The 16,316-nt window shown below is 40.0% G+C and overlaps 2 protein-coding genes across 2 annotated transcripts in view; one reads left to right on the forward strand and one right to left on the reverse strand.

Moving 5' to 3' along the window:
- Positions 1 to 12,036, forward strand: part of IGF1R (insulin like growth factor 1 receptor) — a 180,169-nt gene extending 168,133 nt beyond the window's left edge. Inside the window, exon 21 of the mRNA XM_044279434.1 lies at positions 1,750 to 12,036. Coding sequence (XP_044135369.1) covers positions 1,750 to 2,116 — 367 coding nt within the window. The 3' untranslated portion in view covers positions 2,117 to 12,036. The remainder of the gene's footprint in view (positions 1 to 1,749) is intronic.
- A 1,637-nt stretch (positions 12,037 to 13,673) lies between these two features.
- On the reverse strand, positions 13,674 to 15,650 carry PGPEP1L (pyroglutamyl-peptidase I like). Its single transcript, XM_044283192.1, has 2 exons — positions 15,337 to 15,650; positions 13,674 to 13,869 (listed from the first exon to the last, which is right to left on the reverse strand). Exons 1-2 carry the CDS (start codon positions 15,543 to 15,545, stop codon positions 13,707 to 13,709), a joined length of 372 nt encoding a protein of 123 aa, XP_044139127.1. The 5' UTR covers positions 15,546 to 15,650; the 3' UTR covers positions 13,674 to 13,706.
- Between the last annotated feature and the right edge of the window lie 666 nt (positions 15,651 to 16,316).

Raw genomic sequence — 16,316 nt, forward strand, 5'->3', positions numbered from 1 at the left:
AATTTATTTTCTTAAATATTTTTATATGTACAATTGGTAAAGGGGGTGATATGGATTTTTTTATATTTTTGTTATTGTATTTAAACACAATTTATTTTACTGTAATTTTTAATTACAGGCGACTTTAAAATGTGATCCTCTAATCACTTGTACCATAGACTGCAATATTATACTATTACAGTCTGAGATTTTTACTGGCTGCCTCTCAACCCCTGCTACAGGCATGGATTAACAGGCAGCTTACTCTGACTGGCCTGTGAGCCTTTAGAAGACCCCAGGCTGTCATAGCAACCAATCAGGGCCCCGCAATTTTGCCATGGGGGCTCTAATCGGAGGACAGAGTGGGCCTTTTTCCTCTAACTACTCAGATGCTGCTATTGCTATTGATTGCAGCATCTGAGGTGTTAACTGACACAGAATTGGTCATTGCAGCCGGTTGTCAGATGTATATCACAGCTGCCACTCTGCAGCTTGCAAGCTCGCTCTATATATCCCTCCCACACTTTGAATGTAACGTTACACCCAATTGCCAGTAGGAGTTAAGCAGACATAACTATAGAATAGTGGCTTCTTAAAGTGGTTCTCCAGTTTGCACAGTTCCTACTTGTTAGAGAGATCATTTGACAATAAGCTGGTCACAGTCTCCCCCTTCTGGACCCCCAGTGTTCAACTGTAATCTGTTGGGGCATCTGACAGCAATTATTCAATTTCCTTGCAGCGCCACCACAGAGGAAGTTAAAGAGGACCTTTCACCACTCCTGATCTGCCTGTTTTTAATAGCTCCATGCATTCCTCATGTAAAAACAATTCTGGAGCCTCTATTCTTATGGCTCTATGTTGTGCCATTCCTCTATTATTTCTACTAGAAGTTATGAATGTATTGCTAGCAGTCTGCAGTAAGGGTAACCAGTTGGGGGGTGTACCTGCACAGTCTGACAATAGCACTGACTGGATAGAGTGAGACTGTACAGGTACACTAGGAACTTTACTATACCAGGCCTGGTTGCTTTCACAAGTCTCCCAGCAGCCATAGCAACTGAATTGACTCCATGATCTCCAATCACCAGAAGGAGCTCATTCCCAGTAAATAACCTCACAGATGCCATGGTCATAGTGTACCATGAAATCTGAGGGGTTAAAATGTCCATGAGCGGAGTTGTCTGTACTAACCAACACAGCCATCGGATGTCTGCTGTGTAAAAGATCAAGTAAACACCAGCTATGGCACTTGCATGGTCTACATGTTTAAAGACCCCACATTCGCCATACATTTAAAGCAGATGTCAGGATGGGGTTAATTTCTATTTCCGTCTCTTTTTTAGCAGGTGAATAGTTGAACCTTTTGGACAAAGCACCATGGGACAGAAGCGCTGCTCGGGGCACTTTGCCCCTTCAGCTTTCACCATTTCTGCTTTGAGCATGTGACATTGCAGATCCTTCGTACTTTCTATGGATTCATACTCCACAAAGCCGAGCAGCGATGGGGAGAACTGATGGGGCGGAGCGCTCTGAGCGGTGCTTCTGCACTTTTTTGTGTCCTAGTACAGACTGAGTGGAGAGGGGGAGGCAGGCAGTTATCTTACATCATTGAGAAGCAAGAGGGGAGACATGGCAGAACTCCTGAGCCACATAGAGAAGATCTATTCATATTTATCCAGTTTGTGACACAAATTAGGACGATTGTTTCTTTAATTTCTAATCTGTGGCTTTTTTGTTTTCTTTTATTTTGTCTTTAAAAATCCCTTCTAGGTTTGAGTTGATGCGCATGTGCTGGCAATACAACCCTAAAATGAGGCCCTCATTCCTGGAAATAATCAACAGCATTAAAGACGAGATTGATCCAGCGTTCAGAGAGGTGTCGTTTTTTTATAGTGAGGAGAACAAACCTCCAGATACAGAGGAGCTGGACCTGGAGGCAGAGAACATGGAGAGCATTCCATTGGATCCATCATGTACCTTGCAGACATCTGAACATCTCGTGGGACACAAGGCCGAGAATGGCCCAGGTGTAGTTGTCTTAAGAGCAAGCTTTGATGAGCGGCAACCATATGCACACATGAATGGGGGGCGCAAGAACGAGAGGGCACTACCTCTCCCCCAGTCTTCAGCCTGCTGATCTAGGTTTGAGGTCTGATGAACATTGGTAGTATAGCCCCTTGTGTGCATCTTAGACTTAACGCGCAGGAGGCTTCCTCCATATCCGTGCAAACACTAATCCACTTTCTCTTATGGTTGGGCTTCAGTTGTCAACAGAGTTGGCACTGGTGTACTTGGAGGACATGGTACATCAGGCCAGTGCCCCCTCTAACTGTGCGTCACGGTAAGCCTGTAACTGCTCTCACACAACAAAGATGAAAGCACTTCTTTCCCTTCAAGTTTTGGGCCAGAGTGAAGCAAACAGACTACTTTTTACCTTTGGCCCAATCTAAGAAAGACTAGTACAATTCAAGCATAATGCAACCCAGAGATTTATTTAATTCTGACAGTCTTTGCCAAATAGATTTCTTGTTTTTTATTTTTTGTTATAGCAGTGTGGATGTATAAAGTCCCTTTTCATATCACAAACCCATGCACACTTTAATACATTTTTTTTTTTTTGTCTAATGGGGAACTTGCTATCTAAAATTTTTATTTTATTAGTTTTTTTTGTTTTGCGTGTGATGAGGTGGGAAGTGGAATAATCCTGTAAATATATACATATATGTAAAGTAATGCATTCTGGAGAAAACTGGCAAAATGTCACAACATGTCACAATGAAATGCAGGCAGGGGGTTTACAGTAAAGTGGAAAACTGTACGTGTGAAGCGATCATGGAGGATCTAGCGATGAAATGGGATATTTGATAGACAGCTGTGTATCCCGGTTTTTAGGTTTAATTGGAAATTTGAGGTTCTGTTTGTGTTGGAAATATTGTAGAACACGAGACTTTCCTGCAAACCCCGGCCATCTCCACATCTCTAAACTTACTTTCTTGCACCTCATACATATATACGATTATTAGGGGTGGGAATGTTTTTTTCTCGCGACGACTTTATAGAAGGTCCTTACAGTTCAGTGTGAGGTCATAGCGTCATTAACATACACATTTTGTGTCCCTTTTATAAATTTTTTATGGTTCAGATATTCATCTATGTCTGTACAGAAAAAGGCTGCTATTTTTTCTTTATCTTTTGTGTATTTAATCTATTATAGAAAAAAAAAAGTTTAAAAAATGCACCTTCAGGTCTACTCTTCCATCTCCTCATGTTCCTATCAAGCCGCTTCTCTTTTCTCACACACACAAACACACACTTTGCTAGAGACATCAATTTACTGGGATGGGAGATTTTGGACTATTGCATTATTCTGTGCCACTTCAACACATAATGCCCCCACCACCTCACATTGTGCACCTCCCACATATGAACTTGTAGTATTATCCATTTGTTTAATGCCTTTTTTGTGTACTTTTTTTATTTTATTTTTTATTAGATGGTTTCCTACAGGTGTTAGGGAAGGGTGGTGGGGTAGAGAAAAGTGTCTTACGATACAGTGTATATCCTTCGTCCTATGTACTTTTATCGCCTCACACAGCGACCATTCTGTGATAATGCAATGCATCAAAACAGAAACTCAGGTTAAAAGAAAAAAATATATAATCGTACAGTTTAATCTTTACTAAATTCTCTGTCCCTGTAGTCAGTTGTCAGAGCCAGAACATTTCACTGGCAGCTTGAGACGGGACAGCTTACATATTTCCAGATCTATCGTCTGTATGTGTACTTGTGTGGATTATTAGATACATCTCCATGCTTCAAGTCTCCACTTGTATTTTGGGAGCTCCTTTTCAGTGAAAAACCCTTCAGACCCAAGGATGAACTGTATCTGATACACAGACCAAATTTTTTTGACATGAAATTGATTCCATGCAGCGTGTCTGTCTTCAAGTGCAGCAGGCCCACCCTGTGGTTCCTTATTGTATCTACAGGAACAGCATAAAACCAAGGCAATGCATTAGAAACAATGGCGCTTCCTTAGCCGCCTCCGTCTTACCTGTGATGTATTGTCCAATATATATGCACTGGGCTGAATGTTTTATAGACGTCACTTGCTATTCTTCATGTCTGCAACCATGAAGAACTATTATCGTCCCAGTGCACCAAAAAGCAGAAGACTGGGCATTGATATCTTTTCTGCTGCATTGCACCGTGGCATGTACTGTCAAATTTTTATTAATGCACATTGACTTGTCCAGTTATGTTTCAACGTAAAATATCATCTATTCCCCCCCCCCCCCCCCCCAGAAAAATCAGTACATGCAGTTTTTGGAAAAATTTCATTTAAAATTAATTAGAAGCAAAACGATGGGCTCCCGTTCAAGAAACCAAGTGCAGTTATGTAATGTTATTTTACTCCATGGGCTCATGCCTTATGCAACACAGGTGAGGCAGGATACAATACAACTAATAACCCTTCCAACATTGCAAGTCTGTTCATATATTGATCTATATATAGTGCAGGGTAAATTGAGAAATGTCCACTTCAAGAAGCATCAGTGTTTTACAGAGACAACCATACTCGTGTGCCTTGCTCCTTGCTGCACTTGAAGACTTGACCTTAGTCCATATTTAGACCAAATCTTTCAAACGTGATATGACACAGGATGCCAAAAATGTGCTGTACCCATTGGAAGTAATCTGAAAGCAGGCCATATAAGAGATCTACAATACTAATATTGGTGCACTTAAAGGGGTTCTTTGGAAATGAGTTTTTCGCCAGCACCCTGCCTTTCTAAATAGAAGATTCATACCTGCCTGCTCCCCCGTCTCTCTGTTCTCCACAGTGTTTACATCCACTGCAGCGTCATATGCTCCACTGAAGCCAATGACTGGCTTCAGCAGTGACGTGGCCCCAAGCAGCATGTCACTGCTGAAGCCAGTAGTTGGCTACAGCAGAGCATGTGACCGTGCGCCAGATGTTAACACTGCGGAGACCAGAGGCAATGGGGAGCAGATATAAATCTTCTGTTTAGAGAGGCACTTGCGGAAAACTCACTATTCCTGGAGAATCATTTTAAAATTGCATGGAGTTGCCGAAACAGCCCCATGGAAACTGCAGTCTCTGTAGTTCTGGCCATAACATCCAGGCTGGACGGGGTCAGGGGATATGTCCCTGGGGTGGGACCTGCATCTGTCTATATTTGAGGTTGGAAATACTACTTTAAATCCTGAGATTTCAGGGGCTCCAGTGGTGGTCCTCCCATCAAGCCAAAAGTGATGACATATGAGTGACTTAGTGCAGGTCTTGGGTCCTCTCATATGCAGGCGTGCCTTATGCAGATATAGGGGGAACCCAGTCCAGGACTGATCATTTATATAAGTGTCTCAAGAGCATGGTGGCATTTAGTGTGCTTCTCCTGCTCTAGAGATACAGAGCATGCACCATGATAAAATCTAGACGTGTTAACATTTGGGGGTGCTGTGGGGCAGGTCAGTATTAGAAAGTCGCTAATTTCTTGCCTACATCAGAGGAGCTGCGGGGAATTTAGGCTTTTAAAAAGCTTCTTGGTAGCCACATAGCTGCAGTCAATTCACTGGCTGCTAACTGCATTATACTACTACAGTAGAGCAGATGGGAAGTGTTAAAAGTAGACCCTCTATAGCTTAGTGGTGAATTCAGATTGCATATGCAGTATGGGAATTCCTATGTGCCTTCATACTGATTTGGCTACTGGCAGTATATAATGCAGTCCCTTATAATTCCACTCCCTAAAACGTTAGCCAATAGGTGGAGGAAAGAATAACATGATTACTTTCTATGGATTGCAGCAGATTTAGTGGTCACCCATCATGTTGAGTAAGCCTTCTGATATTTGCTTTGGGGTGTCGGAGTTTTTCGCTTTTTAACGCTTCGGTTACTGACAGGTTGTTGTCTGTATACGATGAATGTTTGTAGAAGTGCTTGTTCTTTTCCTGTTGAAGCATTCTGTATCTGATCTCATCTTGTATATTGTTCTTACCCTGCGGCCCCTAAGCCTAAGAAGGTATTCTATGTAGGATTTTTTTTTTTTTTTTTTCCGTTTTCTAATTTATTGTTCTCATTGGTTTTGGTCACTGTAAAAATGCCCCAACACATTCTTATGTATTGAGAGAGTTATTTTTTTTTTTTTCTTGTAAATGACAGGGGACAGTTTTCAATATTATTTTCCCAAACATTTATCTACCTCACTCTTTATTTTTTTATATGTGTAAATATCTATATATAAACCTATACATACATATATATATATAAAATGAAAAAAAAAAATATCAACATCTCACATTTCTCAGCAGTTGACAATAAACCATAGAACCGGTAACCTCATACACTACTCAAGCCACAAAATGCTGTTACAGAGAGGAGGGAGAGGCGATCTGCCATTCTAACTTACTGGGGTGCATTAGGGTGTGCAGGGTATTCGTCTTTCTTGGCGATACGCTGTATGTTACATATTGAAACCACCATATATGAAGTCTGGCCATCTATGGGGGATGCATATCTTTAGTCAAAGTGGTGGTAACAATTCACCTCTCCAGCTGTAGCTGGACTATACAGCCATAATGCTCAGATACTGGAGCTTCAAAGGTTGTCTACTTTTTGTAATAAAATTTGTTTCCTGGTTTTGTACATTGAAGAAAATGTATTGACCATAGCAGTCAAGTAGTCAAGCATCTTGTTATATACTATTGGCAAAGTGATCCTATATTTGAAGCATCTTTGTTCTGTGCCTAACCAATATGCTGCTTGTCAGTTCACCAGAAACCAACCTTATCGCAGAAGGACGAGGTATTCTGTAAGTTTCGTCCAGGCTCATACACGTATGATAGTCATGGTTTAAATTAAAAAAAAAAAAAAAAAAACAGAAATAGATACCAAAGGCCAATGCTGTTCTTCTGATTCCTGTTTTGCAGTCACAAGTGAACTACACTTATGCAACCACATTTTCCCAGAACATTTTAGAATATATTAACTGTGGACAGCACCCATCACTTGGAATATCGAAGAATTGTGCTTTTCTTTTCTGTTCTGTTAATCCACACCGGGAAGTTATAACCTTTGGCACTCTAGCTTTACGACGTTTTGGTAGAAAATATATGCTGCTTTTTCTAAATAAGGCCTTACAGCTGGGAATCTTCTATGCAAGTTACTAATATTATCAGCTGGTAGGGACAAAGAAGCGAAAAAAAAAAAAAAAGCTTGCATCCCAAGTTTTTTAGCAATACTTAGAATGTCATTGGTTAATGTTTAAAACATGTCTGGGGTCAGTCACTGTATGAGCAGAAAAGGGCATTTGCCCAGTTCTCTCTCTAATGAAGGGATGGATAACAATCCATTACTGTACTGAAGTTTGATGTGGCTTGGTTTCACTAATGTTACAGGATTTTTGGATATAGATTGTTTCGGAATGATGTGCACCTGGTGATGACCTCTACATGGCGATTGCCTCACCCCCCTCTCTCTCTGTCGCACATACTGCTAAACTGTTTCCTCAGATCTCAGTAAACTATGAGGGTTATGTTAAAAAAAATATATATATATATTTTTGGATGTACAGTAAGGAAAAAAAGTTAAAATGGCATAAATACAAAGCTTCATATTCAAATTGTATATTTAAATTACAGGTATCCTGCTAGAATGATGGGGATTTGGTGTACACTTGTCAAATTCAGTACTAATTTCATTATGGCCAGTGGAGATCTTGATTTCCCAATAGCAGAACAGGAATTGCTTAGAGGTGGGGGTCAGCGAAGGTGATCAACCTATTGAGGTACTTATTCCCTAATACAATGTTAATTGCAGAATTGCCCCTTTTTGGCAACAGGAGCAATTTAAAAGTAATGCCTGGGAACCAGAAGCTACCGGTGGTCCTGTGACAATTTATAGCTTGTAAATCCCTCAGGCTGTTGTACGTTTAGATTGCTCCAACTACTAAGAATTGTTAAAATAATCAGAATTCCAAGCTCAAAAATTGCCGCTGCTAGTTTGTATATGCCTAATAAGGGTACCTAAACCTTTACTGAAACCATGATGGTGCAGCAGTGCTTCTCAGAGCGTTCTCCGGCTTCCGTCAGCTCTGCTATTCTAGCATGCAGAATATGGATCTGTACTCTACACGCTGGAAGAGCAGAGCCAATGGCAGCCAAAAATACAGTGTGTTGCTTCACCTTTGTGCTTACAGTAAGGTTAAGTACCCTTTAAGGAGCATGGTCTTTATAATGCTAACAAGCTACTGTTGGTAATAGTTGTTTTTCTTTAGGCAGTGAGGAAAATAAATAGAATTTTGCCCATTTCCCAACAACGTTGATCAGTAAATATTGGCACATGGTCACCATGACTGGCTTAATTTTTGGTGACATACAGAAACATACCAATATCCCTTTCCATTTATCTCTCATTGAGTGCACAGCAAGGTAACGTATCACTTTTTCATAGACACGTGTACCTTTACTTGAAAGGGTTTTTCCAGGTTATGGCATCATTATATTATGAATGGGGGTCCAGCTGCTGGTGCACCCCCTCTGATGACAGGGCTAGGTAAAGCCCTTGTTTCCCATCACATCACTCAATGATCTATAATAGTGTTGAGCGAAGCAAGCTTCGGATGCTTCATCAGAGCCCATACATTCTAATACTGTAACGGATTCCGAAGTTTTGAATGAAGCGACTTCAGATGAAGCATCCGAAGCTTGCTTCGCTGAACACTAATATAACCACCATTACTTACTGTGGTTGGAAAAACCCTTTCAATCAGGTAGTTGACTCTAAAAAGCTTGCCACAGACTAAGGCCAGGTCCGCACAAGTGTATTTCAGACCAGTGTCCTGACCCACCTTGAGTTTACAGACCCACGTACTGCTGTACGTTCAGGTCAGTTAAACCCATGGTCCAGCTAGTTTACATCCGAAATACAAACCATAGTGTGTTTTAGAATGCAGTTGTGAAGTCCTGGCCTAATAATCCCATTAATTAATAGCCAGGTCCCATTGGAATCAGTAGGATCTGTGAGGGCTGCTGGCAATGGAAGCAACTATCTTATAGGTTAAATTTCCCTGAGACTGATCCATTCCCTAAAGAGCAGCAACAGAGGGATCTTTACAGGACAAGTAGCACTCAGGAATATATATATTGCCCATAACACAGGTACCTGTGCCATTTATAGCAGTGGTATTAGAGGCTTTATGCTATCAATGCCTGATTGCATAAGAAAATTATTGTAGCAAAAGATGTACAAGGCATAATGGAAGGTATCACACAGCAGGATCACAGTACTAAGATCCTCAGGGACCTCTTCTCCTCGATGTCTGGCCAGTGAACTCACCAGCACAGGTCTTGCAATAGGGTATGATTATGCTTCAAAGAGAGACAATTGGCCATAGTGTGGTTGTGCTACTAGAAGTTACCCATTCTTCACAGGTCTGAAGTATAAAGGAAAGACCTTAAGGAAGCAAAATCTGAACCATATGCCATTCTGCAAAATATTTAAAATAAAGCATCCATTCGGTGTTGTCATTATGTCTGCCCTAATCTGGTAAACCCTGTATGTTCATCTGACAGGTATGTGTGTTAACTGAGGAGCAGGAGATACAGAACTGATTTTTTGTTTTGTTTTTTGTAACATTTTATGAACTTGCTGCTTCATTTCGTTGTCCGGCGTTCTAATTAAATGGCACTTATTTCCCCTCCCCCAATTAGGAACGTCCTTGGACACACAGAAATGAGGATGGAGCAGGATTACGCTAGCTACTAATATACTGGTTTCATTATTTTGTAAAAGGCATTAGATGGTGCATTTCATTTGGTCTTGGCAAATGACCTATTAATAACTTATTAATTCAGCCTAACTATATATGAGCCTCTTTTGCCTATATCGTTAAGAAATTGTCTGATCTTCTCTGCTTGTCATATGGAATTAGTCAAAATGCTCAGATTTTCCAGTCAAAATGAATTGTCTGAAAAACCATTTTTTTTTTTCATGCTCCTCAAGCATAAGGAGTGGTGGTTTTAGACAGTTGTCAAGCATATACAAGCAAGTACTAGTGGCCAAGCAAGGGCTGCTAGATTTAAAGGGGTTCTGTGGAATTTGGAATAAATCGAAAGTCTATGGACAAGTGTGGAACTTTTTCTCTGCAGAGAGATCAAATCCTTTTTCTAATCCCAGACAATCCCTTTAAACCAGGCATCCTCAAACTGCGGCCCTCCAGCTGTTGCAAAACTACAACTCCCAGCATGCCCAAACAGCCTACAGGTATCAGCCTACAGCAGGGCATTGTGGGAGTTGTAGTTTTACAACAGCTGGAGGGCCACATTTTGAGGATGCCTTCTTTAAACTATCACTAACCTGAAATATTAGAAATCCATTTGACTGGTGAATAAGGTGGATTTCTTTGTTTGTTACATGTTAAGTTACGAGAAATCCATTTTCTTGGATTTCCCTATGAACATATTTTTTGCTTAAATAGAAGCATAAGTACAAGTGAAACTGCACATTTAAGGTCAATTGCACCCTAAAGGTTTATAGAAATGAGTGTCGTTGGCATCCATGTTTTATTTGTTCGTCATATAGTATCAGCTGAGATTCCCCAGTTGGTCTAAAAGCTCCTTTCACCTCTGTCTGGGCAAAAAGGAAGTGCAAAATGGCCTGGGCCCTACGATATACAGCCCCAGACATTTGGCACTGGTCCTCCTCCCACCCTTGGGGTCTACTCATGCTATTTAAGAACCACCTCCCATACACTAGTGCCAAACTCCAATTCCATGCACCTTAGTTCATCATTTGTCTTTCTGATGTGATCTTGCATTATTTACTATTTATTGACTAGCATTTTTTAATGGGACTGCCAGGTCCAGTAGATTACGGGTAGAATATTTAAAATTCTGGTTTACAGATGACACTCCTGTATGTCTCGCTGCATTACCACAGTGACAAGATTATTAAATGTGCACTCCTGTTACCTGCTTTTCATAGCTCCGTGTTTGTCTGTCCCAGTGTGTACATAATGTATGTCTACATAAATACACTAAATTGTCTGGTTTCTGAGCTTTATAAAATGCCAAAAAGGACACTTAACCTTTTTCTATTTACGGATTTTGATAAATGAACAGTTCTGTATCCTCTGCTCCCTTTTGTTATTATTGCTGATCTATAGAGTTGTTGTTTTTTTAACAAAACCCTCTTGTTTTATTGGGATAAATTGAGAAGAGCTATACTGGTCATTTCACTTTTGCTGTATACTACAGTTAACGCAACGGATATATCGGCCTTTACTGGATGGCAGCAGAATTGGAGGGTTTGATGATTTAAATTCTTAGGAATCTATAAGACTGTTTGAATGGACATTTTTTACTGCTTGAGATGACATTACAAATGGCAGAGGAAAGATCTGCTATGAATATGGGTATGACGTTGATGCCATCTTATACATCAGCTTGTTCTGTGCAAAAGGGCAAACGTGGTCTAACCTTTCAGCAGCTTTCCTCAACGTTGTCAAAGACGTTATCCAATTTTTCTGCTTTGCAATCCAGTAAAGCTTCAGAAAGAAAAGTACTGGCCAGAGATGATCACTACCTCTGGTACATAAATCGAAAAAAAAAAAAAAAAAAATCTATGGAATTGATGCATTGCTAATAAATAAAAAAAATAATATAAATGGATTAAAAATTTTTTTTCCAAATGTTCTTGTTAAGAAAAAAAAATAAATATAAAAATAACCTGGTCAATTTGTTACATTAAAATTACATGCTGTGTGTAAATTATTCATAAAATATTCCTGTGTTTATATTAAATGAATCAGTAGATAAGAAGAAATTTTCAACATGTTTTTGTATATTCTGTTGTAAGAATTTATTCCTGTTCTTGCTATATAATCTGAATTCTTTACATTATTGGAAAAAAAGAAACTTTGTCTATTTTGAATGGCTGAACCTAAGGCAGTTTAGTTTCTCTTACTCTGCTTTTTTTCTAGTAGTTCCAGTACTACAAGAGTTAAGTTAAATAAAATAAATCTGTATGCATCTTTGTCTGATTTGCTTTATTTTTCTTTTATGGATCTGCATGTAAGAACATTTCTCTTAAATAAAAACTCCATTGAGTTGTCCTCTGTCAATTCTGTTCAGTCATCTGTTTTTGGAAATGCTTGGCGACCACCAATATGGACTCAACAGTGCATTTCCTGTACTGCAGTTATATGTGCCACTGTCTAATACAGAGTGACACATATGGGAACTATGGCTACCTGCACACATTCTGGATTATGTGTACTTTGCATATATATTTTCAGTGTAAAAATTGACTTGCCATGTGGATTTTGAATTCCGCACCATGTCAGATGTTTTAGTGTGGATTTCACCCTTTTCAATGCAAAATTTGAGATCAAGTCACAAGTAAGGCAACTTTCACACTAGCGTTTTTTGGCTGATCTGTCATGGATCTACAAAAACGCTTCTGTTACAATAATACAACAGCATGCATCCATTATGAACAGATCCGGTTGTATTATGTCTTATATAGCCAAGACGGGTCCGTCATGAACACCGTGTAAGTCAATAGGGGACAGATCCGTTTCCTACTGTGTCAAAGAAAACGGATCAGTCTTGACTGATCGCACCACATCGTGGACAGAAAAAAACTGCTTGCAGCATTATTTTCTGTCCGGGATGGGGGATGCAACCAAACGGAATAGAATGCATTTTGGTTCAGTTCAGTTTTGTCCCCATTGACAATGAATGGGGACAGAATGGAAGCGTTTTCTTCCGTTATTTTGATCCTCTTATGGATCTCAACAGCGGAATGGAAACCGCTAGTGTGAAAGTAACCTAACACATTCAGATTTAGTGTGGAAATGCTGAGAAATCCGCACTTTAAGTTCAGTTTGAAAACCCACACCTGTGTGCAGGTACCCTGTTGGCAAGTATTTGGTTGTCGCCCAATTTTCCAGAAACGGGTACTTTGCCATTTCAGGTAAGCAATATTGCATATTGCGCAATTTGGTTCACCTGAAATGGTGAATATTACAGTGCTGTGAAGAAGTATCACCTGCGTGCACTACTTTTTTGCGGTGTGGAGGCACGTACAGTAAACCCACGGAAGCACTCCGTAGTGCTTCCGTGGGCTTCCTATCCGTGCCTCTGTTCCGCATCTCCCGGATTTCAGACCCATTCAAGAGAATGGGTCTGTGTGATGCGGGATGCACACGGCTGGTGCCAGTGTATTGCGGACGCTAAATGGCAACGGCTGTGTGCATGAGCCCTTACTGAAACAGTAGAGCTCCAGAGCACCCTGCTGTTTACCGGCCAGGAGGTGGCCAGAACCGTCTCATCTCACCTTGGCTGAGATGAGACAACCCCTTTAATGCTGACCACTCACTTCTGGCGACCACTCACATCTACATACGCTAGTGTATTTGCTAATATGGATCCTAGCACTTGACTCCATGTTCATGGGAGATGGTTTTGGCTTGATTATTTGCAGTGGTTTTTATAAGCTATCAGACCACTTGGCCTCCTACATGTCAAAGTAAGAATTATTATATACTATTAAGTTAAGACTTATACATTATTATTTTAGTAACTATTACATTTTATTTCAGTGAAAAAAATCTACAAATCCTGCATTGCTTTAAATAATTGTACAATTTATTTTGTCTGATTCTCTGGATTTGTACTAAAAATACATAATTTAGCTTTTCTCATCAGTCACAGTTTTGCTGTCTCAGCGCCTCTTGAATGATGATTTGCAAGGCTTGTCCTAGTAGTCTTGCAGTTATGATTCTGCATAGTGGTGGAACATGAATGAACATGGCATTCCCAGATCCACAGTACAGGGAGATATAGTAGACATACTCACAGAGGTACCTATAGAAACACACGTACTGTAACTGTAATAGAGTAAGACTATGCCAGATACTTCATATTAGTATTTGTCAACAACCAGTGTTAGGTGCTGTACTGTGCACATACATACGGGCTTGCTTATTAAATAAGTATTCACATCTCATAGTTAGGTTGAGATTACACTTCTTTATGACCAAGCGTTTTTCTTCCTTTTTTCATGGTCTCGTTCCAAGAGCTATAACTTTTTTTTATTTTTTCGTCTATATAGCTTTATGAGGGCTTGTTTTTTACGGGACAAGTTGTAGCTTTTAATGGCACCATTTTGGGGTACACATAACTTTCTGATTAACTTTTTAATTCTTTCTGGGAGGGAGATGGGGAAAATAGCAATACTGCCACTGCATTTTTACATTATAAATTTTACCACGTAAATTTCTCGATACAAATAACATAATATCTTTACTCTCTGGGTCAGTACGATTACAGTGATATTAAATACTTATAATTTTTTTTTAAGTTTTACTACTTTTTTTCTAATAAAACCCCTTTTATTAACCAAAAAAATGATTTTGCATTGCCACGTCACAAGACCCATAACTTTTTTTTTCTCCTATGGAGTTGTGTGAGGGCTTGATTTTATTTTTGAGGGACAACTTGTATTTTTCATTGGTATCATTTTGGAGTAAATGCCGCTTTTTGATCGCTTGTTATGTGTTTTGGTTTTTTTTGTTAGTTTTTTTACGGCGTTCACCATAGGGGATAATTTATGTAATATTTATGTAGTCCGGGTCGTTACGGACACGGCAATACGAAACATATGGAGGATATTTTCTTTTTGCAATTTTTTTCATTGAAAAGCATATTTTCTATGAAAAAAAAGCATATTTTTTTATTGAATAAATGTGTATTTTTTTTTTTTTTTTTACTACTTAAAAGTCCCACAAGGGGACTATAAAGTACAGTATTTTGATTGCTTTTAAAATGTAATGCCTCATCTCTATAATGCATTACATTTCTATTGCAATGCTATTCAAACTTTGACCAGCAGGCTGCGGCAGAGAGGCCCAGCCTGCTGGAGATGACTACAGACAGGCTTGGGGCCCTGATCGGAAGCAAGGTAAGCTTAGTTCCCAACACATCAGCACCCCTCAATCGCATTTTCGGGGTGCTGATGGGAGACGGAGGGAGTCCGCTCCCTCTGTCACCACTTTACATGCAGCGGGCGCCATTGTGCCCAGCATGTAAAGGGTTAAACAGCCCGGATCGGCACTTCTGCCAGTCCGGGCTGTTAGAGCAGGGCCCCTGCTCTCATGTGAGAAACGCATGTAAAAACACGGCGGCCCAGCCTAAGGCCCCTTAGTGACTGCCGTAAAAAGACGTATGGGTGGTCACTAAGGGGTTAAATACAAAAAAAAAAGCAATACATCCAGCTTTACATGCGCTATGCTGTTCTTTCCAGAAATAGCCACTGATCTGAACTTCTTTTACCTCCCAGCATCTCTGGATTGAATAACATGAACCCCTGGCCATGATATGTTTTTGCAGACGCTTTTCATATTAACGGCAGATTCTATTCTTTCCGGTCCTTCCAGCAAACAGCAGCCTCCTTGTGGGTGAGCGCCGCTGAGGTCTTTCTCCATGTAGCCTTTGTTTCTTCCGCATTGCTCCAGGGCAATAGCTTTGGATGAAGACATCATTCCAACATGCACAGACAGCTAGTATTTTTTTGCCAGCAAAGAATAACAGGAAATGAACACAGTGAAAAGCAGGTTGTTTAGAAGTCTGATTTGGGCACAGAAGAAAACCAGAGCATATAATAGTCATACAATGTTTATCTATGATTAATGCAGATACGACATGAATGGCTACACTGTTCCATAGGTACCAAATTGTATAGAAGATGCAATTACATTAAAAACTAAATTAACTTATTTTACAGGAGAAAAAAAAAGCACAGCCTGCTGCACTACACTTTCCTGTAAAAAAAAAAAAATGGTGGGTAAAATCCACACCAAAGTTTGCAATGTTTGTTTGTCTTCTATTCATTTTTTGGGGGGAGGGAGGAGAGAAACACAAGAAGATTTAAGACTCAAAGGGGTTGTATGAAATGCTGTGCGATGGCACAGGCAGCAGTCTCTCCACTTTCATTACCAGGGCAATAGAGGATGCACCCGGGGAGGTGGTTACATACATAAATTGTATGACCACTGCTATCTTGGAAGCTATGGATGAGCAGTTTGTTTACATGTGGCACTCATGGACAGAGGGGGGAATGTATGGCATTTCAACAATTGTACCAGAAAGCGGACAACCCCTTTAAATCCTGATTACATTAAATTTATTGTGGACTATCACCTTTTTAACTGGCATAGGTGGATGATAACCGTTACATGGAAAACATAAGAGGGTCTAGTATGCTATGTGTCTCATCTTGATAAATTGTGCCACATTTAAAGGTAGCCTGTAGG

The sequence above is a fragment of the Bufo gargarizans genome, chromosome 2, assembly GCF_014858855.1.
Source record: "Bufo gargarizans isolate SCDJY-AF-19 chromosome 2, ASM1485885v1, whole genome shotgun sequence".
Lineage (NCBI taxonomy): Eukaryota > Metazoa > Chordata > Amphibia > Anura > Bufonidae > Bufo > Bufo gargarizans.